General features: G+C 41.5%; 1 protein-coding gene across 2 annotated transcripts in view; it reads right to left on the bottom strand.

The window, feature by feature from the left end:
* Nucleotides 1–25,222, bottom strand: part of lhfpl3 (LHFPL tetraspan subfamily member 3) — a 33,845-nt gene that overhangs the window by 4,368 nt on the left and 4,255 nt on the right. For both annotated transcript variants that reach the window (XR_014125833.1, XM_026997315.3), the window contains exon 2: nucleotides 1,176–1,406. Coding sequence is in view for 1 of the 2 variants with exons in the window: in XM_026997315.3 (XP_026853116.2) it covers nucleotides 1,176–1,406 (231 nt within the window). In the remaining variant the exon portion in view is untranslated. The remainder of the gene's footprint in view (nucleotides 1–1,175; nucleotides 1,407–25,222) is intronic.

A 25,222-nucleotide genomic window follows, 5' to 3' on the forward strand; every position in this document is an offset into this window, starting at 1 on the left:
TATATATATATATATATATATATATAAGGGACAATGCTGAAATATTTAATTAAAAAGCCCATCAGGAGAAACCTATAACATTCTCTAAATGTCATTCAGTCCCACAGTGCACGTGGTGAACAGGTTTTGTTGGCTTTAACAGTAAAGGCTTTGAATGTAAAGGCTTTGAATGTAAAGGCCTTGAATGTAAAGGCTTTGAATGTAAAGGCCTTGAATGTAAATGCCTTGAATGTAAAGGCTTTGAATGTAAAGGCTTTGAATGTAAAGGCCTTGAATGTAAAGGCTTTGAATGTAAAGGCTTTGAATGTAAAGGCCTTGACTGTAAGGCCTTGACTGTAAAGGCTTTGAATGTAAAGGCCTTGAATGTAAAGGCCTTGAATGTAAAGGCTTTGAATGTAAAGGCTTTGAATGTAAAGGCCTTGAATGTAAAGGCCTTGAATGTAAAGGCTTTGAATGTAAAGGCTTTGAATGTAAAGGCTTTGAATGTAAAGGCCTTGAATGTAAAGGCCTTGAATGTAAAGGCCTTGAATGTAAAGGCTTTGAATGTAAAGGCCTTGAATGTAAAGGCTTTGAATGTAAAGGCCTTGAATGTAAAGGCCTTGAATGTAAAGGCTTTGAATGTAAAGGCCTTGAATGTAAAGGCCTTGAATGTAAAGGCTTTGAATGTAAAGGCCTTTAATGTAAAGGCTTTGAATGTAAAGGCCTTGAATGTAAAGGCCTTGAATGTAAAGGCCTTGAATGTAAAGGCTTTGAATGTAAAGGCCTTGAATGTAAAGGCCTTGAATGTAAAGGCCTTGAATGTAAAGGCCTTGAATGTAAAGGCTTTGAATGTAAAGGCCTTTAATGTAAAGGCCTTTAATGTAAAGGCTTTGAATGTAAAGGCCTTGAATGTAAAGGCCTTGACTGTAAAGGCCTTGAATGTAAAGGCCTTGACTGTAAGGCCTTGAATGTAAAGGCCTTGACTGTAAAGGCCTTGAATGTAAAGGCCTTGACTGTAAGGCCTTGAATGTAAAGGCCTTGACTGTAAAGGCCTTGAATGTAAAGGCCTTGACTGTAAGGCCTTGAATGTAAAGGCCTTGACTGTAAGGCCTTGAATGTAAAGGCTTTGAATGTAAAGGCCTTGAATGTAAAGGCCTTGAATGTAAGGCCTTGAATGTAAAGGCTTTGTCTCTCACTGTCTCCCAGCAGCTCCTCTCCCACGAGGCCGTCCTGCCGATTGCCCAGAACGAAGGCGAGGAAGGAAAGGATGAGGGCGTCCATGATGCCCATAATGGCCAGGATGTAAGCCCAGCGCACCGAGCACGCGCCGATGGTGTACTTATCCGTCTGCTCTCCGCACATACGCTTCACCTCGTCTGCGTCCCAGCCATCGGGGTAGATCAGACAGCCTAGCACAAGACTTGTGCCTGAAACACACACACAGTGATCAGGTGCTGCATATATATCATAAATGAAAAACAAATGCTTGATGAAGACTGCTTAGGGCAGATCGTGCAGATCTACAACAGTAGTTAAAATGAAAGTCTTTCCGGATTGCGGCACAGCTCCGATACAAATGATTCTGCCAGGACAATTAATGGTTGAGCCAAATCCAGCCAAGGGAACCACTAAATTAATGCTGTCCTGTGACCTCCTAGACCACAGCTGGACTTCACTCCTGGAACCTCAGGGAGCTGCGACTGGGGTGGCAAGATAAACACGACACTTGTTTAATGGAGGTCAGGAGGGGTCACGGAAGTTTATAGCAGTTCAGTTCAATAAGTTAGGGCATGGAGTAGAGACATGGACACCCCAGTCCAGCGGTGTCAGCAATGAAATGGACAACCATTAAATTGGATGAGCAGGAAGAGGTCAGAAGGGACTGTGATGGACAGTAGCACCTACTGACCTTTGGAGCTGTGCACTTATAGAAACTTGCTAAACAAATTCTGAAGTCAATATTCAAACCTACCACAGCTGTTAATTAATAAGCTATGGGTTGTCATCGTTTTTAAGCTGCGTTGTGCATCTACATATGTGTGTGTGTGTGTGTGTGTGTGTGTGTGTGTGTGTGTGTGTGTGTGTGTGTATATATGTGTGTGTGTGTGTGTGTGTGTGTGTGTGTGTGTGTGTGTGTCAATCTCTCCACTGTGATCAGTGCACTATGCTCAACATGGTTGTTGCAGCTGTGTGTGAACAATTACATGTCAGGCGATATATTCTCAGTGCACTTCTACAGTGGGCAAAGGAAGGACACTTTAGTGCCACACACTCTACACTAGAACATCACTACAGATAGTGAGAGACTCAACCAGTAACCCCCATTCCCTCTGGCCAATCTGCTCCCTTATTGTGCTGTGGTCTCAGTAGCCCCCCGAGTCACCAGCGTGTGGGACCTCGGTCCTTCAAGCTCTGCCTGTGAGGGAGTGTGAGGGAGTGTGAGGGAGTGTGGTACACAGAATTTTGTTGAGACACACTGAAAGCTGAATGTGTCAGAAGTGACATGTTTACAGTCCGTGGGACAGCAAGTGTCGTAGATCTATAAAACCGCGACGGATCTGGACCTGGCCGCGGCTTTGGCACGCCGGCGTACGAGCCTGTGTGAACGAACAGAACAAAAAGAACACATGGAGATGGAGAGGAGACGGAGAGGATGGCATTCATGCTGGAATGGGGATTTAAGAATGTGATAACCCCCCCCCCCCAATCCTCTACCCCCACCCGTATGCATGCCGTGTCTGCTATATCGAAGAGAGGAACACGGAGGGAAAGAATAGAGAAGGGAGAGAGAGAGAAGGAGTAAAATAAGATGGAGAAGAGAGAGAGAGAGAGAGAGAGAGAGAAAGAGAGAGTAGCTGGTGGCTCAGGATGTCCCATTATGTTCACCTTGGTCGTGCTGAAGTGATGCCTCACGTGTGAAGTGATGCCTCCTGTGTGAAGTGATGCCTCCTGTGCACTTTTGTAAGTCACTCTGGATAAGAGTGTCTGCTAAATGCCGTAAATGTAAACGCTTGTGGAGGTGTTACTCAGACATAGAGCAGTGATGTCAACCATCATCAGTGACGATAGCAGTGGGGACCCCATGTGTACAACCTGCAGCGCTGAATTTGTTGCCAGCTCATAAAGATCTGCGCAGCTCCCAAAAATGACTCATTCCTAAACTCAACTGGAGTCGTACCAGCCTGACTCACACCGGTGATCGCACGTCCTCCAGCTGTGCTATTAAACCCAATCTAGTAAAGTGATCCTGAGCTTCGAACCTCAGTACAACTACCTGCCCAGAATACAATGCCAGTGCATTCATGAAAAAAAGACATTTTATGACAAATATTCTCAGATAATGAGGTCAGATAAGAAATCCTTTTCCCAGGCTCTGATTTCCCCTGTTTGGAAGGTACAGGGGAATGAACTCAGGGTCCAGGTTTTTCTTGTAATGGGCAAAAAACTAAAATGTTATTAGTGCCACATCACTGAAGATTGCCTGAAGATATAAATATGCATATATGTGAGTGCTATCCTACTGGTGAGTATCTTAAATCTGCTTTAGTTTCTGAAGCAGGACACATCTTTCAGATTGGTGAACACAGATAGTCCACTGTAGTATCGCTTACAATCTCTGGAGATATATACTAATGCGATGTTTCCTGATCCCGTATTGATATTGGCACAATTGAACACCCGCCCCGCCCCCCCCAACATACATGCGTGAAATGAAGAGCTAATTATCAGGCTCTAATCCTGCAACGTACTGACCTGTACTGTAGATGAGGGGGAATCCTAGTTCTAACACAACATAGCACGGCATCAGTTAATGTAGGTTATGTAGATGTATATGACATAGCCACACCCAGACCAGTTATCCTAACACTGCGCTATAACAGCAATGGGCCACATGTATAAATAAGAGTTTCATCGACATCTCACCAGTATGCAGTGGTATCTGGTACCTGACCTTATATTGATCTTAATGCAGAGACTGAGACTTGCCATGTAAATAAGGAGCTGTCCAGTACACACAGAACGTTTCTCACACACATTCATCATACGTAACTTTAAGGTCCTTTGCATTTAAGACATGCTGCTATATGGTGTAGGCTATCCTGTCATTAACATGTTAGGCTGTACGCTGCATCCCGACGGCATGAAATGGCGCTTGTGTCGAGTTCTCTTTCAGCACGCTTGATTCACTTGTCATTACTGGGAGTGATAACGCTTTAACATCTTGACTGGTGGGGAGGAGAAATGAATAAATGAGAGAGAGAGAGAGAGAGAGAGAGAGAGAGAGAGAGAGAGAGAGAGAGAGGAAAATCCCATGCAAGCCTGACGGGCTCAAGATGAAGTCTATCATTTTCTCCTGTGTCATTTTTCTTGTGTTATTGTCCTCTCATTTTACTTCTAGTTTCTCTCTCTCTCTCTCTCTCTCTCTCTCTCTCTCTCTCTCTCTCTCTCTCTCTCTCTCTGTACACCCTGCCCATCATGGACTATAGCTTGCTGTGTCATTAATCTTTAAATGTGTTGCAGTAGCAAGTAAAGGTCATTATTTCAGAATATGAGCATTCTCCTAAGATGCCCTTAGAACTGCGGGAAGACTCTGCCATTTGTCCTGCAGAGAGAGGAGGGAGATATGAATGCTTTGTGCACGATGGCAGAACCCCAATGCCTACAGTCCATGGATGCACTAACGCACGCTGACACATCAAACACGCAAGCAAGACAACAGGACCGATCTTGCTCATGCTTCAGGAGGGCTCCTGGCTCATCCTCTATTCCCTCAGTGGTGTTGGCAACCAACAGAAAAGTCGATCATTCTCCAACATGCAGGTAGTTTGTAGACAGTCCCTTGGGGAAAGGAGCCCATCATAAATCATCAAATGTAGTCCCTTGAAGCTGCACAGCACTATATTAAGACTAGTATAGGCAACGGACACAGGACAGCCTTATTAACTGGGCGGAGCCCACCCCTCTGCTTGTGTGAGCGCTGCATCTTTTGGTGCTATTGTGCTGAATATGCCAGATTATGCAATTGATGAGCATTATGAATTTGTTCTCATCAGAATTTAAATAAGTTATGAGCTTCATTATATAAAGGAGAACTACATGACCCTAGTATTGGAGTAGGGCTGTCCAGTAGTGAGAGACAAAGGTTTTAAAATGTACTTCAATTGCATATTCAAGGAGACATGCTTTTTCTTAGGAGAGGATCTACTTGAGATGTTGTACTTCCTATAGCTACTAAAACAGAATGCATTCATTGTACAAAACAATTCCAAATGCAAAGCAGCGGAGAGAAACCGCAGCGCTGCACCTCCCGCGGCTTTCACGTGGGACCAAGACGAATCTCAGCTTGCAAGTAGCACGACGTGCGACATCTGCCGTGCGTCTGTTCAGATCAAAAAGACTTTTGACAGGCACACCCATCATGGCTCGCAGGGCCAGCATGTGATTAGTACTGATCTTCAATCAGACAGCTATGATGGCAGTATTGGGAATTACAGGAAGAAGGCCAAGAACCGTTTCTTGAGACTGACCACATAACGTTCATGGATGAAGTGAAAAGTGCCATATGAGTTGTTAAAGTTTCCGATTCCAAACGCTGTATAATCAGTGTCAGTGGCAGCAAAAACAAACGCACTACAGGGGACCATTGCTTTGTCATCTTCACTGTTAATCCAGTTGTTCTGATGTTAATCTCTGCATTTCTTTTCTTCACTAAAAGTGTTTTCAGTGCCCCTGCCTGTATGCATAAATGCATTTGCACAAGGCCTTGTACAGAGGACCACAACTCCCATCATCACCCAGGGCAGTAAAACAGTAGAGGAAAATGGGAACAGATGCAGTGATTAATGAATGCCCAGTGCCAGCATGCCTGCCGAGTCAGGGAGCACATGGCCCACCCGTGCCAAAGCAGAGCTATGAGGACAGGAGAGACCCACTGTGCTCTCGCTCTCTCTCTCCGTAACACACGGATCCATCCATGAATACACTATTTTAATTTTCTTTTGATTTTCTTTCATTGTTTTGATGCCCCCAGGTTCATTTGGCAGAAAGTGAAACTGATGGAAAAGCTATTTCCTACTCCCAGTCAGGGAGCAATAAGCTCTTGAATTGGGGGTCCCCAGGAGCAGGTAGTAGTTATACTTGCCAAAATCTCATATGAGCGCCTGTTTGACAGTTTAAACATCCTTCAACGCAAATGCTGCCCTCCTCTCTACTGTCTGAGAGTTGCAGACCAGAACCCTGGCTTCCATTTCTGAAGCTGATTTATTGGAGGGAAGCTAATCAAAATTCAGTCATTCACTCTTTCTTTATTTCTTTCCCTTTGTGTGTGTGTGTGTGTGTGTGTGTGTGTGTGTGTGTGTGTGTGTGTGTGTGTGTGTGTGTCTGGGAGAAAGAGAGAGAGAGAGAGAGAGAGAGAGAGAGAGAGAGAGGGAGGACCCTTTGAGGCACTTTCTTTGAATGTTGTACAGATGTCCTCTTTTGTTCTTTGGTGTGAGGTACCTATCTGAAGTGTGCTGATGGGATTGGTTTAGTATTCCTCAGATGTAGGATGAAGGTGAGGAACCTGCATTGCGCCCACTCCCAGTGAGGGTCCTGGGGCTGAGGAAACAGGCCACCTTCCTGAGACCTTCCTGAGATAATCAGATGTTAAGGCCAGGGCCTGGTTTTCAGGACAGGGTAAATCAGGCAGAAATAATACACATTTGTAATGGACAATAAATGCACTGATGAAATGTAATGTTCCAATCCAGTACATGTCAGGACTGCAGTGCAGTGTGTTTAATCTGGAGTGTAGTAGTGGAACTAAGACTGCTACACAGTCTGCATCGACAGAGATATATTTGACATATATTTGAAATGTGTAAATTTGTGTGTGTGTGTGTGTGTGTGTGTGTGTGTGTGTGTGTGTGTGTGTGCGTGTGTTTTTGTCCATACAATAACAATGAAATGAGCTCTAAAGTAATGTATTAAAAATAAAACTTAAAAGCCCTCAAATTGGTATTATCTGAAACAATCCTTCTAACGGCTGATGTACATGTTGTGTATCTGTGCCACTGCGGGCTATGGAGATTGCTTTGGCTCTGACCACAGCAATTACATTAGTTATGGTGACTACACTGTAAAACAATGACGGAGAGCGATTAGCCTCAGTGTAATTGATAAATATGCATATCATAATCTATCAATAAGAGACACATTACCAATGTGTTCAGCTGGCCAATTAAAGGCCTAAGTGTCAGCTAAACGAATGTGAAATTATTTGTACAAATAGACTTTTTAAAATATGTTAGCCTTTTTATACAAACACATGAAACCAAATAAAAATATGCCTATATAAAAACAAATACATCAGTTTCCAGTTTGAGAATGGGATGTAAAATCGGCTTGTGAAGTGTCGTCTGCACTGTGCGCCGAGTGGTAGATGAGCATTCAGTTGCTTTTCCTGCCTTAAGCATCAAACTGCAAGGTAAGTCTATGCCAAAAGCAAGGATAGTCTCAAAAATATTACTACCACTTGTATTGTAAAAGTATTGCTTCTCAAAAATGATCAGGGTACTGTTTCCTAAAAGTGTTACATTCATCTTAAATGGGAGAAAGTGTTCAGTGTAATACTCACTCCACCATTTAAAGATGATTTTTGTGTTACTGTTACTTTTGGGAAACCCACTTCATGCTGGTTCTGACTATTTTCAATATTATTTGTGGAAATATGAAATTTATTGTCCTTTTTTTCCACACTATTGATCATATGTCATACAAAGGACAAACTCCACATAAATTCGATAGATATCATATGTGGCGCTGCAGACTATAACTTATCACTGAGGCACACCTCAATTTTGCACGTGAATATGTGAGTGTGAGTGTACCATGTTGACTGTCTCTGCAGAGAGGTGTGTGGTTTCCATGACAACTGCTGCTGAGCAAAATGCTTGTCAGGCACAGGGTGGCGTGTGTGCAAATCCAGCAGTGAAATAGTTACCATGGAGGTCACCATTGTCCATGTAGCCATAGAGGCACGGACCGCTGTCAACATATTTAATCATGAACTATCTGTTAGCGGCTTCTGCCTAAAGCCCTGTCTGGCGACACATCCAAACCTGCACAAATTGTGCACAAGTTGGAGTTTATTTAATAACTTTTGTAGAGCATCCAATTGCAAGATCATTATTATAATCTAACCATGATGTAATGCAAGCATAGACCAATTTCTCTGCATCTGGTAAGTAGAGGAACGTATATCAGTTCAGCCTCAGTTTAGCAATGTTAACGTAAAAAGGGAAAGGCAGCTTTAGTAACATTACACATGTGTGTGTCAAATATTAGAGACAATTATAACACCTGTTTTTTGGGATGTAACTGAAAAGTCATCAGATATTAGCAAAAATATCAGTCAGTTTGCAGTCTTGGATCCAAGCAATAGCACCCCAGTCTTAACAAGTCTCAGTTTTGTTAAGTGTATTAGCAGATACATATGCAAGAGTATTGTCCATGTAACAGTGGAAGCTAATGCTATGCTTATGAATAATTATGTCTAACGGTAGCATATATTAATTGGAATAAAAAAGGGACTCAGTAGTGACACTTGTGGGACACCATATTTTACTTTTACAAGCTCATGTAATTCATTATGTACAAGGACAAATTGTTATCACTCTGTCTAACAGGATTTTAAACCAAGACTCTGCCATCCCCCAATGCCAGTGAGTGTCTCCAGCCTGTCCAGTAAGACATTGTGGTTTATGATATTGAATACAGCACTAAGATCTAAAAGTACAAGAGAATTACAAGAGAGGATATTAAAAGATTGTTAACTACCTGTGTTCAAAATGTAGGGTTTCTCGTAGTTCCTAGAATTAATATATATACAGCCAGGAGAAGAGCCATCGCCTATAAAGTCCCTCAGTTATGCAATAACCTTCCATGATATGGGTGGAGTGTCATCTCTCGGAGAGCCTTCAGGACTGTCGTTATTCTCTGGTTCTCCCTTTTAGTTATTACAGACAGACCTGCTGGGGCTACTTGCCGATCACTGGCACACCTACTGTTTATGGACTGTTTTCATCTTTACAGACCTCACTACATCTTTTTCTGTTGTATCTGCATGTTACTGCTGAGATGATGTCAACACTGAATTAGACCTGCCCACTGATGATGAAGCAGACACCAGAAAATCTCCCAGTGCTGTCAGTAGATGAAGTGATGCTGTCATGTTCATCCACACACTCCATCTACTGCAACAGATGCAGAAACAGCTCACCAACTCTACACCCACTAGAGAAGCTGACATCTATGCTAAACTGTATGATGTAATAGAGCATGGACCATTTGTAAGATGGGCCATCCAAGCAGCATGGATTCCCTTTTAAGTCTTGATCCTTCCAAGGTTTCTTCCTTAAATCCACGCAGGGAGCTTTCCCTTGCCACTCTTGCTAATGGCTTGGTCATTTGGGATCTGGACTCAAATATTTGTAAAGCTGCTTTTTGACAGCATGAGTTGTAAAAAGCCCTATATAAATAAGTTTGACTTGACTTGCTCTCATGTTAGTGGCAAAGGAAGAACTCAGGAGCTCTGGCGCCTGGAGGTTTTGAACATGCAGCATTTATAACTTTGAAACATTCATCCCTCCTGGGTCAACTTTATACTCCCAGCAGGAGTGTGTTGAAACAAACAAACACACACACACACACACAAACACACACACACACACACACACACACACACACACACACACACACACACACACACACACACACACACACACACACTCACACAAGTGCACACTTTAATTTCTTCTTTTACTCGATGTTTTTCTCTAAACCAGATTCTTCTGCTCCTTTATTGTAATGTGGGTGAGGCTTGTTATTCTAAATAAATAAGTAAACAAACACCTCCCTTTTCCTGTGGCAGCATGTCCTGCCTCTGACACAAGTTTCACAGCCACAGTCGATCTCAAATTAAGCAAAGTCACACCACCCTGCAGCTCACTGCTGATATGACGTCAATGTCCTCACAGCTGAGGTGTTTGGCACACCTTATTAATATATGATGTCAAAAATTGCTTAAAAAATGTTATTGTATTAAAAAGATGTCATATTATCATACATCTAGTGGGGGTTGTTTATAGTGCTGGAACTATATATTTTCCATTAACTTGGTTCATGTTCAGAGCTTGACCTATTGTATTCATGGGATATTAGAATGCACTAGCAGGTGATACATCACATATTGTAAATATCAGACCTGAGCTTACTACTGGTATTTTTACGACTTTGTCAGCCATTTAAACTCTTTAAAATTTCCCAGTGGTAAACAAGGAATTATACTCATGGTCACGTTGGTTTCACTAATAGGAAATGACTGGCTTGTATAAGAAGCAAACGTCTTAGCTGATGTAATCAATATATTGCTAATTCCTGCCAGACTTTGTTCCCTTCAATCTCACTCACTCCATACAAATCTTTCTCCAAAGCCCCTCCCTCCAAATATATGCATGCTAAGAGCTTAGCTTTCTACAAGCTCCATGCAAAATAGGTACGGAGAGCGCCGCTCCTGGACAGATGCTTCCTGCCGGTTAATATGATGTAATCTTTACTTGTCCATGACAACCTGGGAAAGTCACAAAGACGTTTCTCCCCAAGAACCACGATTTTATTGATCCTATCAGGATAGCTTAAGTGTTCTTAGTATAAATCACTTCCCGCAGCTTTAGTGAGCGAGATCGTTCCTTTACTGTGGCTCTTCCAGGCAATTCCTTTGACTAGAGGTCTAGTTAACGCATGCGGAAGACAGCAGATGCCAGGTTCTCCTCACCAGTGCAGATACAGTGGACCTGGTGATTCCAGCCTCCAACCACTGTTTGGCTGTAGTCCAGGACATCATAGTCCAGGACATCATTGTGTAGAACATCATAGTCCAGGACATCATAGTCCAGGACATCATAGTGCAGAACATCATAGTCCAGGACATCATAGTCCAGGACATCATTGTGCAGAACATCATAGTCTAGGGCATCATAGTCCAGTAGGGTTCTGGACTGATAATGGCCTCTGAGCTTTGGCTCCAAAACACCCTCTGCATGATTATTTACTGCTTCAGGGCATGGATTAGATAAAGGGCTATGCTTTTCTGGAGAGAGGGATTGTTGAATTAAATTTCTCCAATTCTTTCAGTTGCTTTCCTTCTTTGGGCCTCATTTATCAAAGGCCTTTAGCACAAGTTGATAGTGATGATGAATAATGGGCTATGATTGGAAGTATGAAAAAAAACCTGACCATTTTGTACCTGTCAAATATGCTCTGATGCTAAAGTCAAAACTTTAGAAGTGGATATATACATATATTGTGTCACATATAACGTATACAGCACAGTCTGGTCATTTCCTGCTCCAACAAACATTATTACACTCCTCAGTTGATTAGCTACTGTCATGATTCTTTCTTCCCCCCCCACTTGCATCTTGTTTCCCATGGCAATGAATATCCTGTATTACTTTGTTTTGGTTTTGGTTTTGGTTTCTGTCTGCATCACCTTGTAGTGTTTTGTCGTTCTTCGTCCCTAGTTGTTTCCTTGTCATTCCAGTGTGTATTTAAACCGTGTGTTTATCCGTCTCTTCTCACTGGTCATTGTTTGATAGTGTTGTACATATTGGTAATCTTGTTTTCCTGTTTGAACTTCCTCCGTGTGGTTCTTCCTCTTGTTGTGTTCTTTGTGTTTATTATGTACTCTAGTTACTTTTCTTTCTGTGTTTTTTAACCTATGACCATTTCAGGGATTATATGCGAGCTGCCCCTTATTTCTCATCATTACAACTACCAAGCTGCAAATTATGTGTCCTATAAACTCTACTCTACTCTACTCTACTCAGCAGGGTACGGTGGAGCACACAGACTAGGGTTTAAAGGGAAGGGCTCGCTGAACATCCACCTGCATGATATGTCCCCGCCACCAGCGCTGATACGGATAATCAGTCAACAGGAGCCACAAATCAGTGCAAATCTGTCAAAAGCACGACACATACTGCATATATACATTTCAATCGGTCTGTCTGACTCTTGGATGATAGGTCACTGTGTCCTTGCCTGTCTCTCTCTGCGAGATGATAGCCTAAATAATAAATCATTAATTATTCTCTCTCTCTCTCTCTCTCTCTCTCTCTCTCTCTCTCTCAAGGCTGTTAAGGTATCCATGCTTTCTATTACTAAAAATATATACAGAGGTTTTAATCTATATAAGAATATACAGAGAGGAGAAAATCTCTTTTTTTATCTAAATGTAATTCAGGAGCAGTCATATAATTACTCTCACCCTTATGTTACTGTGTGTGTGTGGGGGGGGGGGTGTGTGTGTGACAGAGAGAGAGAGAGAGAGAGAGAGAGAGAGAGAGAGAGAGAGAGACATTAGCATTCAAGCACGGGTTTTAGAGTCAGTCTGAACAATCATTCTTCACAGACTCTCACCAAATCTGATTTAAGAACTGCCCCCCCCCCGCTCTTCTAATTAAACACTCTTCAACACTGACCTTGCCTTTATTTTTAATCAAAGACTTAACTGAAAAAAAAACTACATCATTCAAAGTGAAGAGTCAGAGACCATCCATGGCACAAGTTAAATTACGAGGGAATGTTTAAATCAAACCTCAGAGCTATGCTGAAACAGCTAGATTAGAGACACTGGGTTTGAACACATTTAGAGTAAACTCACTCCCCTCTGCCATGCGCTTGGATGGGTTCACTGTGCTGTTGGAAGGGTGGTATGTAAATTTTGATCAGACAGCGTTTAAGTCCAAGTCTCCGTCCTGGTTTGGGGACATGTCCACTCAGGGTTCCAGAAACCTCTGTTGTTATTTTTGAACATAGATCTCCTGTCTGCACTGGGAATACTTTTGTTGCCTGTTCAGGCTTGATGTATGATTGCTTTTCATTTCATTTTAGTTCTGTTGAGGGGAGTGGAATTCTAAGTCACGCCAATTTATACATAACACATCCGAGCATCTGACTACGCACAGACTACAGTGAGCAACACCTTCACGATGGTGTTCTGGCAAAGATTAATACCTTAAATGTTTGTAAATACTTTTACAGACACGACTATATAAGTTGTTCATTTATGCTCTGCACGTCAAGAGCGTTTAATTTTATTTTTCATAAAATTTCATAAAAAAGTAAACAATAATGCAATGTCTTTATCTGAGATTGTAGACCTTCTCTTGAGTTCAGTATGATAATTGATTTTTAGTGACTTTCTAGAAGCAGCGATTAATTCTGCAGCAACAGATAAGCACTCCTGGGTAATAAATAATTCTAGTCATTCTCTCACGATCTCATTTCATCTTAGATATAAGCGTGAAATTTGGTTGGGTGAGGATTGGTTGTTAACCAAACAACAACCAGTTCATAATTATTAAGCATATGTTGATGACATTTTACAAATCCAACTGTATTTAACCAAATAGTCAACTATTTTTAATCAAAAGCAACTAAAGCATTGGTTTCACCTAAAGCTGTGTTGCCAAACAATGATGGATAAATGTAGCAATGAAAGCAAACTTTATTATTGCATTACTGAGAAACTGATTGTCATTCCACCCAAACAGCAGCATGTATGTTTTTTAGTTTTTTGTTTACAGCATTTTTTTTGTTTGTTTTTTTGTGTGTGTATGATTTTAAAAGTTCCATTGTAAAAGGTTGTGGAAAGCTAGCCTCCTGACAGACTCTTGACTGAGCTCTCCTGTGTTCTCTTTCAAGAGGCAATTGAAGTCTTACCAAAGACCGAAGGTTCAAAATGGAATATACAGGTCAGTTTGGTAAACTATTTATTTGGTGATTTATTTAGTTTATTTAAGATAACATGGCTTTTTAAAAATAATTTGGCTGAACCATTAGCTTATTTGTCTTTCATTTGCAGTCTTAATTCCAAAAATGAATAAAAGATAGCCTCTTTACGGCCTCTTTAAGGCGCACAGGGGGCTTAACTGTTTCATGTTTTGTCCCATTGCTATCCGACTGCTGCATAGAATCCCAGCCTACCAGTCATCATATATCAATCCAAGACAGCATAATTGGCCTTGTTCTTAATGGACTTTTGTATATTTTTAAGATAAATTCATTTTAAATTGCTAAATATATATACTTGTTTATTAAATTTCAGCATTTCTGTTAGATTTTGATGTATTGGGAGTTATTTCTAGAGGGGCTTTTGTGCTTTGAGGCTAGCACTGCAATCTGTGAAGGTGACCCTGAACTCGAATTAGTGTGTTCCCCGTTATCCTCACCACACAGGGATCAGTCTGTGGACTCAGAGCAGATTAGCGTTCTGGGATTAATGGAGCCTGGGTATTTTTGTCCCACCCATGCTAAACTGATCATGCCGGACCTCTGATAGCATTACTGGCTTCTGGCCGGTGCCTGCGTTGAGCGTAACGTAACCCTGGAGGACAACGAGCTGTCGCAGTTTACTGCTTGCTCACTGATGAATTACATGAATATTAGTCAGAAGAGTGTTTGAGCAACTACTCTTACTCAGCTCTTTGTCACAAGGAGTGGAATTAAACATGACCTGCCATCCTCCAGGCTGGTTCATCTGTACAGGTGACACCTCACTTTTCAGATCCCATGTGTGCTTATCAATTTAATTCCCAGAAGCCCTTATCCCATAGCACACAATGACAAACATGGTTAGCTCTACAGGGATGAGATAGCTCACTGTGAGTGACACATCTTCAGAACCACTGCAGGGGATTCTGGGAAATGGCCTCATTATCTCTGTCCTTAGTCTCCTGTGTGACTTTCCAGGATGTTGTTCTGTCATTTTCCGCCTGTTTAAAGATCCCCGGCTAGAAGTAATGCCAGTGCAAAGCAGAGGACTCTGGGTACATTGTTAGTGCTGCTGTGGCACACAGCACATATTTGGCTTTGTCAAACATTTATGGCTACAGAAACAGCTCTGGGGAAGAAAAAGTACAGTTTTACGAGGACATTCTGGGGAAAAACACCAATAATGTCAAATTACTGCCACAATTTCAGAGTCATCTTTGACTGGCTGGAAAGAGGGAGTGGGGGGTGTTCAAACTAATCACTGCTTTGCACTGCCATTTCTTCCGACGTCATGTAAAATTGGCCTTAATGACTGACTGAGATTGAAACAGGCTTTAAGTGGAGGACAATTTAACTCAACAAAGGACCTACCTGCTCAACACACGGCATATGAGTCCATTAATGAAAATGGTTAAAAATTGCTCTATTTAAATACATAGCCAGTAGTGAAAAGCTTTCTTGAGTTGTTTATGGCTAATCACCCCCACCCCCCGACCCCATCCCACAGTCTGTACTAGCTTCTCTCATCTTAAGAACTGTGAAACCATCATGGACGTCAGTCATAATTTGAATCAAGTAGATCTTTCCACTCTGCAATTATGACTGCCAGTCATACTTGAGATTAAAAGGGCACCTCAAAGCCCTCAATTAGAACTGTCCTTCATCCTTCAGCCTAGAGACTTGTTAACATGATAGGAAAATAGGACCCCTTTTTCTGAGCATTAATAAGCAATGCAATAATCGCATAGCATCATGCCCAGACCACATCATAGCTGATAAGCCTTCTCACAGCCATTCAAATGTTTTGATTAAAGAGTGCCTTCAGTATGCGGAAATCATTCAAAATCATTTTATCATGGTTTCTGGATATGGCAGTTAGCTTTTGTGAGTGTATTATAGATCTGATCAGTGCACTCAGGAACCTGTCTGTGTCTGCTCTTCTGTCAGTTTAAGATTCAATAACCTCTGAAGCCACAGCCTGTTATCACACAGCATAGTGTGTGTGTGTGTGTGTGTGTGTGTGTGTGTGTGTGTGTGTGTGTGTGTGTGTGAGAGTGTGTGTGTGTGTGTGTGTGTGAGTGTGTGAGGGTGAGTGTGTGTGTGTGTGTGTGTGTGTGTGTGTGTGTGTGTGTGTGTGTGTGTGTGTGAGGGTGAGTGTGTGTGTGTGTGTGTGTGTGAGGGTGAGTGTGTGTGTGTGTGTGTGTGTGTCTGTGTGTGTGAGGGTGAGTGTGTGTGTGTGTGTGTGTGGGTGTGTGTGTGTGTGTGTGTGTGTGTGTGTGTGTGTGTGTGTGTGAGGGTGAGTGTGTGTGAGAGAGCGAGAGAAAGCATGTTGTTTTGCTCATTACATACCAGTACTTTAACACCTCTAAAAGATGACTCACAAATCAGACGAGCCAGGATCACACACTGAGAAATGAACAGTGCTGCGTTTTTGTTCCTGACACTCGTCTCCTTGAACCCTGCAGCTTATGGAACACTCTCCTGCCCCAAAACTGGCAAGCTTTCAAAGGGGGAGAGGCTCAGGTGTGTGACATTAAATAGATTTTGCACTGCAACATTTTGAGGGTCTCTTTCTTTCTTTCTTTCTTTCTTTCTTTCTTTCTTTCTTTCTTTCTTTCTTTCTTTCTTTCTTTCAAGATTCTTCTCTGAACCTATGCACTGACCTGATCCTATCCTCATAGAAATTCGGTGCATTTACTGATGTAAATGTGAGTGAACTGATGAAAATGATAGTTTAGAGACACACAGAGAGAGAGATAGAGAGAGAGAGAGCGAGAAAGAGAGAGAGGAGAAAGGATGTGATGATGTCTGTTGCACTGATGTTTTCATTTTCTAATTGTATTTAACATTTAACAGGAAAGTCATTTTGAACAAATTCAGCAGACAGCCACGCAGATGGCACACATGTTAAATAATCAGTTAGCAGAGAAACAGATATCAACAAAAGTGTCCCTTAAACAATTTTAAAATAGTAAATTTAAATGAACGATTCCAGTTTGAGTGTTTTTGCAATGTGGCCCAGTCACGCGCAGCAACATACTGAAATGAACAGAAGCCATAAGTATTTGTTTCTGAAACTATCAATTAAATGTGAAGGGAAGTGTTATATTTAACAGATGCTGGCTTTAACAGAGTCTGTAGGTAGTGGAGTCTGATGTAGAACAGTCTTATAAATGAACATAAACCAATGTACCTTACGACGAGAGTGTAAAGAGGGCCAGGTGACCACAGAATAAAGAGAATGTTGGTGTGTTCTTAAAGGGGCATTTGTAATAAAATGAAGAGCATACAGAGATAGATAAAGAACTATCTAATCATATGCCTAAATTTTTATAAGTTGTTACCTGCAGGGGCAGGTAAATATATGAATGGGGGTTAAGCCTCCCAGGAAAACTGCAAAAATGAATAAGAATCATCCATTCACACCTGCTCTAAATGCTGCATTGGTTGATGCAAAAGTCATCTCTAGTTTGGTTTTAACGTGACATTAATATTTGTTCATCAACCATCAAGGTTCTCTGTCAATTTCATTGGTAACAGACATTCAGATTACATATTTTCTTTTATGTTGAAGTTACACAGTCTTCATGAACATTCTCTGACATAGAGAGACATTCTATCTCACACATTATACGACACATTGGGATATTAGCAAAGCAGAGGCATCAATAGAGATTTGTGAATGGGGGTCTAAGCCCTCCAAAATAGTAAAAATGAAAAAACAAATCATCCATTAACATCTGCTCAAATTGTTGAATTCTTTAATGTAGAAGTCATTTTTAATTTGGTTTTTAAGTAATGCTACAGTAGCAATTGTTCATTAGCCATAATCATCAGGGCTCCTCTACTAGGCTATCTTAATGGTATTTTCACTAGCATATCAATTTCATTTCGGAGAAGTTGTAGCAAACATCCAAATTATGTGTTTTCTTTACTTTTATGTTGAGGTTACACAGTCTCCACAGACATCCTCTGTCTCACACATAGCGTGACACAAACTGGTTGAGATTTTACACAAACATTAAATCTTTCGGACTCAAATTGTGATTTGGTTTTCAGGGCTGTTGTGCGACATTAGCACCTCTCCCAGTTCCTAGTTCCCTTTTTTCTCAGTAGATTGTAAATTTGGAGACACTAATAAAAGAGAATAAACAAGAACTATTTTTGGGGGTGGAGGGAGAGTGGTTAAAGAACCTTTAAGTGGGGGGTGGCTAACAACGTCCCTGGTTACCTGTATCTGATATGGGTATGAGTAGTTAGAGAGTGTCTACAGAACAGGCATGCAACTTTCATGTCTTATTCACAATTCCTGTCTATGGCTCTGTCCCTGCCTAAATGCACCTTTATCCATTAAGCATGTGTGTATTTATATATGTTGATGTATTTGTTGGAATGTTTGCATTAAACACTGTCATTTATTTTAAGGTTGTATTATTTTAGTATTTTTTTATATTACTCTACTTTTAATCACTATCTTACACGAGTTCCTTATATGAAGTAGTTGCTGTGTAGGCTTTCTACTAAGCGATATGGAACATGAAATCTCTACAACAATACATTTCTTTAAAGTTGGTGGATATCGCTTAGAAGACGTGAAACGTGAAGCTTTGGTTATGGATGCTGGATAGGCATTTGACAATAGAGATGAAATCAAATGCATGTCTTTTAAATTGTTCATCATATGTGATAATGGTTTCAGTCCTATCTGGAGAGGATCCATATCCAATCAATGTAGACTCTTCACCAGTGTCCCAGGGCTCAGTGTTGGGCCCTCTTCTCTTCTCTTTGTATTCTTGTTCTCTTGGTGATACCTTCTCATGGCTACTCCTACCATTGCTATGCTGATAACACCCAATTAATTCTTTCTTGCCCACCCTCTGATATGCAGGTTTCCAGACATATCTCAGCATGCTTGGCTGACATTACGTCATGAATGACAGCTCACCATTGAAACTCAACCCCAGTATAACCGAGCTTCTGTACATCCCAGGAACTCCCAGCCCTTACCAGGACTTCACAGTTTCCTCCCCAGTATCACCATCTGAAGTTGCTCGTAGCCTGGGCATAACTTTGGACTACCAGTTGTCATTCTCATCTCGTGTTGCAAATCTGACCCGGTCTTGCAGCTTTCTCCATTGTAACATACAAAGCATTCAGCCCTTTATCTCACAGGAAGCTGTCCAGATACTTGTGCAGTCTCTTGTACTCTCAAAGCTAGACTACTGCAACTCGCTACTTGCTGGTCTTCCTGTAAGAATCATCAGACCTCTACATCTTGTCCAGAATGCAGCAGCATGACTGGTCTTCAATCTTCCGAAGTTCACACGTCACTCCACTGCAGTGTTCCCTCACCTACAAAGCCAAAAATGGACCAGCCCCTCCATACACGATGCCAATGCTCAAAGCCTGAGCCATACCTGAAGTACTTCAAACCTCAAGTATGGCCTGGTTTGACACACCATGCTCATGGAAGACAAGCATGGAGATTATTCTCTGTCCTGGCTCCTAGATGGTGGAATGAACTTTCTCCGGCTGTCCGGACAGCAGAGTCTCTTGTAGTCTTCAAACACACACTGAAGACTCATCTATTTGTGGAATATTTAAATAACCACTGATCCTGCTCTTATGCTGAATAACTGAAACTCTTGTTTATTGCACTGATTGTTGTCCGAGATAGAGCTAATGTATTTTGGATTTCTAGGCATCTATTTGTGGAATATTTAAATGACCACTGATCATGCATCTATGTCGAGTAAATGAAACACTAGTACTTATTGTAGGACATTGTTTGTTATTGCACTTATTGTTGTCGGAGATACAGTTTATGTATGTTTTGCACTTCGAGGCATCAGCATTGATCCCTGTATTTCAACAACATTCTAGTTCAAAGGTATCTTGAACTCTAACCTACTGTACTGGCTAGAATACATTCTATGAGTAAATGAAAAAACATTTTTGTAAGTTGCTCTGGATAAGAGCATCTGTCAAATGCTGTAAATGTAAATGATAACTTGACACACTTGTTTTTAGGAGGGGAATATTTGTATATAAAAATGCAACCCTAACCCTAATCCTGAAATGCATTAAACTAGGCCTTGATAAGGCCTATAGAATCATGCCAGAAGGAAAGTTTTAAAGGGCTCATTGCAAAAGCTTCTTCTCAAAATAAAACGTCTAAAATAAAAAAACTTCTCTTAAAAACATACTGTTGATCATATGAAGTTGACTCTGTGCCGTTATAGAGTGTTCTGGGCCTACCTTTGGATATGGTAGCTGATCAGACATATGAGCACGATACAGATTAAATCAAGTGAAATCCATTGAAATCTTTCATGCCATGTGACTACTTGAGAGATTCATATAATCTAGAATAAATGAAACCAGGCTTTGATAGAGCCTGGTGGGCCATGTGACTATGGAAATTGATAGTCCTTGTTGCCACAGCATTTATTTACAAAATCTCCGACTCTCTGCTAAGGCAAACCTACCCTGGTTCACACCTCTCTGGAGACGAGTCACCTAGTTTCATGACATATTGGACAACTGTTCACTACTGCCGGCCATCCATGCAGCAGGATGTGGTGAAACATATGACATTCTGCATGTTATGCACAAAAAGCAAAACCCCATGTACCCGCCTCCCGTCAAGCTGCACCTAGTGCACTGCACATGTGCCCTACACACAAAAGACATTTTTTTTTTAGTTATCAATTCTCTTGAACACCCCGTTACTCTGGGGCTTCCCTGGTTGCACACATATAATCCCCTCATATCGTGGGCCGACAACCAAGTCCTCTAACGGTCCCCCTTCTGACAGGCTCACTGCCTCAAGCCCTGCCCTTTCTGTTCACCTCAGTTGAAAGCCCTGATGCTGACCCCAACATCTGTATTCTAGCATCTTACCATGACCTGTCCAAGGTCCAGTTAGTAGTCTGTCCAATCCAAAAAGTCTGTGTATCAAAGATGTCACACGTTTTTAAATAAATGTGTGTGTTTGAGAGGAACAGAGATATTAATGGATTAATAGGCTCCATTAATGTATGAGTAATAGATCTAAATGCTTTAGCAAAACTGAAATGATCATGCCAATAAAGCTCACAACTGAACATATAAGCAACTGAACAGAATGTAACTGAATTGAACTGAAAGATGTGCATGTGTTGTGGAGTATGCACAGCCCTTCTTCCAATCTCACACTCACTTTTCAGTGACCCTAGAGTACACCCCAGGGGATCATAAAGTTATGTGCAGACTACTCCCGGCGCAAGTAAGTCTGAGCTGCACTACCATTAACAGAACTAAAGTTTGAAACAAAAGAAGGTTTGTGACTTCTGCAAGGACATTTGACCCAAATTTTATGGCTTACTGTCATCTTCAGTTGGCACTAGGAGTTGTAAAGTCACAAGCTGGGAATGGGTGCAGATTTTTAATGCTTGCTAAAAAACATAGGCGTAGTTTTGGAGGGGTGTAGTTTTTCCCTTCTCCTATTCCTGACACATGTAATTGTGTTTGTCCCTGTCCATGTTATTGTTACTGTTTCTGTTCTTGTGGCAATTCAAGTGTCTGTCCCTGTTCCTGTATCTGTTAGCCTGTAGCTCCTAGTCAAGTCCTAGTCCAATGTCCTGTCCCATGTCCTGGCGTGTCTACCTGTCCTTCCACGAGGTCCAGTCCCCACCTCGCCCCAGCTGCTGTGCCTCACCTCGCCCCGGCTCCTGTGCCTCACCTCGCCCCGGCTCCTGTGCCTCACCTCGCCCCGGCTCCTGTGCCTCACCTCGCCTCAGCTCCTCTCCCTGCTCCTTGTCCAACCTTGACTCCTATACCTATTGTTTCAGTCTAGTCTTGTCCATTTTGTTTATGTGTGTGGGGTGCTGTGTGCTGAGGGGGGCTTCTGTCATGGTTTCCATGGTATCTCCAAGCCATGTTTTCTTGTTTTGGTTTGGTCCCTGTTTTGCCCTTTGTTTTGGTTTTTCCTGCCCTGTATTGCTTTCACCTTGTGGTGGTTTGGTGGTGTAAAGTGCATTTGTCGAGTGATTACAAAGGCTCCCACAGCAGAGTAACAACTCCCAAGTGACTCTCAGTGGTCCAAAGTATTTAGCAGTCACTAGTAAGACAATAAATCTGTTAACCATAAAGTTGCACAGATTAAATTGTTCTCTACTCACAGAGCTATAACAATCTGACCTTACTCTTTGATACTCCCCTCATGCTGTGCTCAACTGGGTGCCTTTATACAGGTAACCCCTGCCCACTGGCCCTAGAATATTCTAATACAGAAATAAGGTTAAAAGATAAATTATTTAATAAAAGATCTTTTCTTGACATGTGTTATGTGAGTGTAAAAAAACATTAAACAGTCACCCATGGGTATTTATGTAACATTACCGGTAAGTATGTACATATGCATTGTCAATTCAGGTTCCCCATGTCTTCTAGGATGGCTGTGGTACCACCCAACCTCCTAAAGGTAAGCAGACCTGCTGGTGGCTCTCTTTTCCTAGGCCAGCCTGATAAGTATGTAACTCACTATTCCCCTTACAAAGTCATAGGTGTTATACTGTTTTTAGTGATGGGACTATGCACATATTCTCATTGCACACCTGTATCTTAGTCTCTGTATAAATACCCCTTGTTTCTGTGTTTCAGTGTGGGTCTTTAATGTTTACATTTTACATTTATGGCATTTGGCAGACGCTCGTATCCAAAGCAACTTACAAAAGTGCTTTGTCATTTACTCACAGAATACATCTTGGCCAGTACAATAGGTTAGAGTCCAAGATACCAATGAACTAGAATGCTGTTGAAATACAGGGATCAGTGCTGATACCTAGAAATCCAAAATACATGAGCTCTATCTTGAACAACAATCAGTGCAATAAACAAAAGTTTCAGTTAGTCAAGGAGCAGGGTCAGTGGTCATTTATATATTCCAAAATAGTCTGCATTTGAAGACTGCAAGGGACAGCAAGTGGAAGTTCGTTCCACCATGCAGGAGCCAGGACAGAGAATAGTCTTCATGCTTGTCTACCATGAGACTTGAAGCATGGTATTTCAAGACAAGCTGCACTTTAGGTTGGAACTACCCAAGACATGGATCAGGTTTTGGCCATTAACATTTAGGGGCTGGTATATTTTTGGTTTTGTAGGCAAGCATCAAGGTTTTAAATCTGAAGGCAGCTACTGGAAGCCAGTGAAGGGAACACTGCAGTAGAGTGACATGTGAACTTCGGAAGATTGAAGACCAGTCATGCTGCTGCATTCTGGACAAGATGTAGAGGTCTGATGATTCTTACAGGAAAACTAGCAAGTAGCGAGTTGCAGTAGTCTAGCTTTGAGAGTACAAGAGACTGCACAAGCACCTGGGAAGCTTCCTGCGAGAGAAAGGGCTGAATGCTTCATATGTTACAAACGAGACATCTGCAAGATTGGGTCAGACTTGAAACATGAATTAAGAATGACAACTGGTAGTCCAAAGTTATGCCCAGGCTACGAGCAGCTTCAGATGGTGATACCAGGGAGTTCTTGGAGGAAACTCTGAGGTCCTGGTAAGGACTGGGAGTTCCTGGGATGTACAGAAGCTTGGTTTTACTGGGGTTGAGCTTCAATGTTAGCATGTCATATGTATTTATCTGTTTTCTAGTTAAGTTTCTTATTGGCTTTTTCCCCTATATTTGTGTCCTCGGGTTTCCCTTTCAGATTTACATGTGGCATCTGTTCCTTTTCTACTATAACAAATGTCCTTGGACTACATGCTTGTGTCTAGCTCTGCCAGCTATCTCATTACTCGTACGAGTTAGTTGGGCCAACTCCCCTGTTAATTCTCTTCAAGGGATTTGGATAAAGATGTGGATCCAGTAAAAAAAAAAAAAGAAGTTAGACTTTTCCTGGGCTTTCCTGTAAGAAGAGGTTGAAGTAACTGCAGAGAGTTAGGGAAAAGTGGAAACTTTAAATTCAGAACCTCTGAGAAGAACTTGAAGAGGAAACATTCATTTAAGAACCTCTTGCAAGATGTTGAGTACTTGGAATTTTATTTGTTTTGTATAGCTTGTTGTAGTTTGTTCTATATACCTGAGCTATGTCTATGTCTCATTTATTATGTCTTAACATGCTTAATTTCCCTTTGTATTGCTTCATCAATAATCTTCTTATTCATTAATTGAATCTGTTGTTTGGAGGAGTTATTTCTAACCGGCGGTATTAGATCCCTGCAGAGTGAGACTAAAGACTAGCATGAGATCATATCAATTAACCTTGAGTAAGTAGTCTTTAACAATAATTAACAATTTTCCCTAAAATAGGGCTGGTGTCCCTGTTATTAGTAACTTGATCACTTTAAACATATCGCTACACGTGTGAGAGAGAACTGTTACCTCATACTGCCAACCCTCCCGGAATTGTCATGTCTGACCCAGGAGGCCTCATCATAGCTTTGAGTCATATGGCATGTCCTCTACGGAGACAGAGTTCACCTGCAAGCTCAGATCCCTGCAACCATCTGTTCTTACAGTGGATTCACCTTCGATCAGAGCTGTTTGCAGAGCTGGATACAGCACTGCAGTTTCAGCAGAACTAAACACATGCTGGTTTTTTTGTTTGTTTGTTTTTGTTTTTTTAATAAAGCATATAATTCAGTAACTAATGTGAATTTATTCATTAGGGACTTTAAAACTAATATAAAAGTTATGTAGTTACAAGAGCGTGGAGCTCTACATTTGCATATTGTTTGATGTCATTTTTAACGTCATCATTTTTTTTACACTGATCTTATCTCCTTCTTAATGGGCATGCATCAGCAAAAGGCTGTTCATTCTGAGTTTAGTTCCAGCTCTGCTCCTGGAGATCTGCAACCATGAAGAGTTTCAACCCTAAACTAGCACACCTGTGGTGGATTTTCACAACACTGCTGAGGACATTAGGATGAGGTGTGTTACGGTATTATGGTAGCTAAACAAATCTCAGGCAACTGGGTCTCCAGGAAGAGGGTTTGGCATGTATAGCTTTCTCTCCTTCCTTCATTGAGCATACTACACTGAGTTTTGTGCAAAGAAAAACCAATTCCCCACCACCTCATGTAAATAATCAAATGTATTAGTCAGACATTGTGCCCAAATCTGTATAAACATCTTGTATAAACATCTTGTAGTGTATCTCATTCACAAAAACCATCCTGGGGCGATTAGATTGTATGGGCAAATGTTATAATGGAACAGAATGGTCAGGCTGGTTATTATATGTGTGTGACTGAGGCTATGCATACAGTAGGAGCTGAATCAGATCTAGAGCAGTCTCAATTCATGCCACGTGTGGGCAGAGGTGCTCCTAATGGAGTTCTGGTAAGCAGAGAGAGATGAGCGGAGCGAGAGATACACTGGTACTGTCTGTGTCCCATTCTTATCAAACTGTGTGAGCAGTTCTGTTCTGGTTCTGCTGC

This window comes from Electrophorus electricus, chromosome 11 (assembly GCF_041902795.1).
Source record: "Electrophorus electricus isolate QZ-2024a chromosome 11, ASM4190279v1, whole genome shotgun sequence".
Lineage (NCBI taxonomy): Eukaryota > Metazoa > Chordata > Actinopteri > Gymnotiformes > Gymnotidae > Electrophorus > Electrophorus electricus.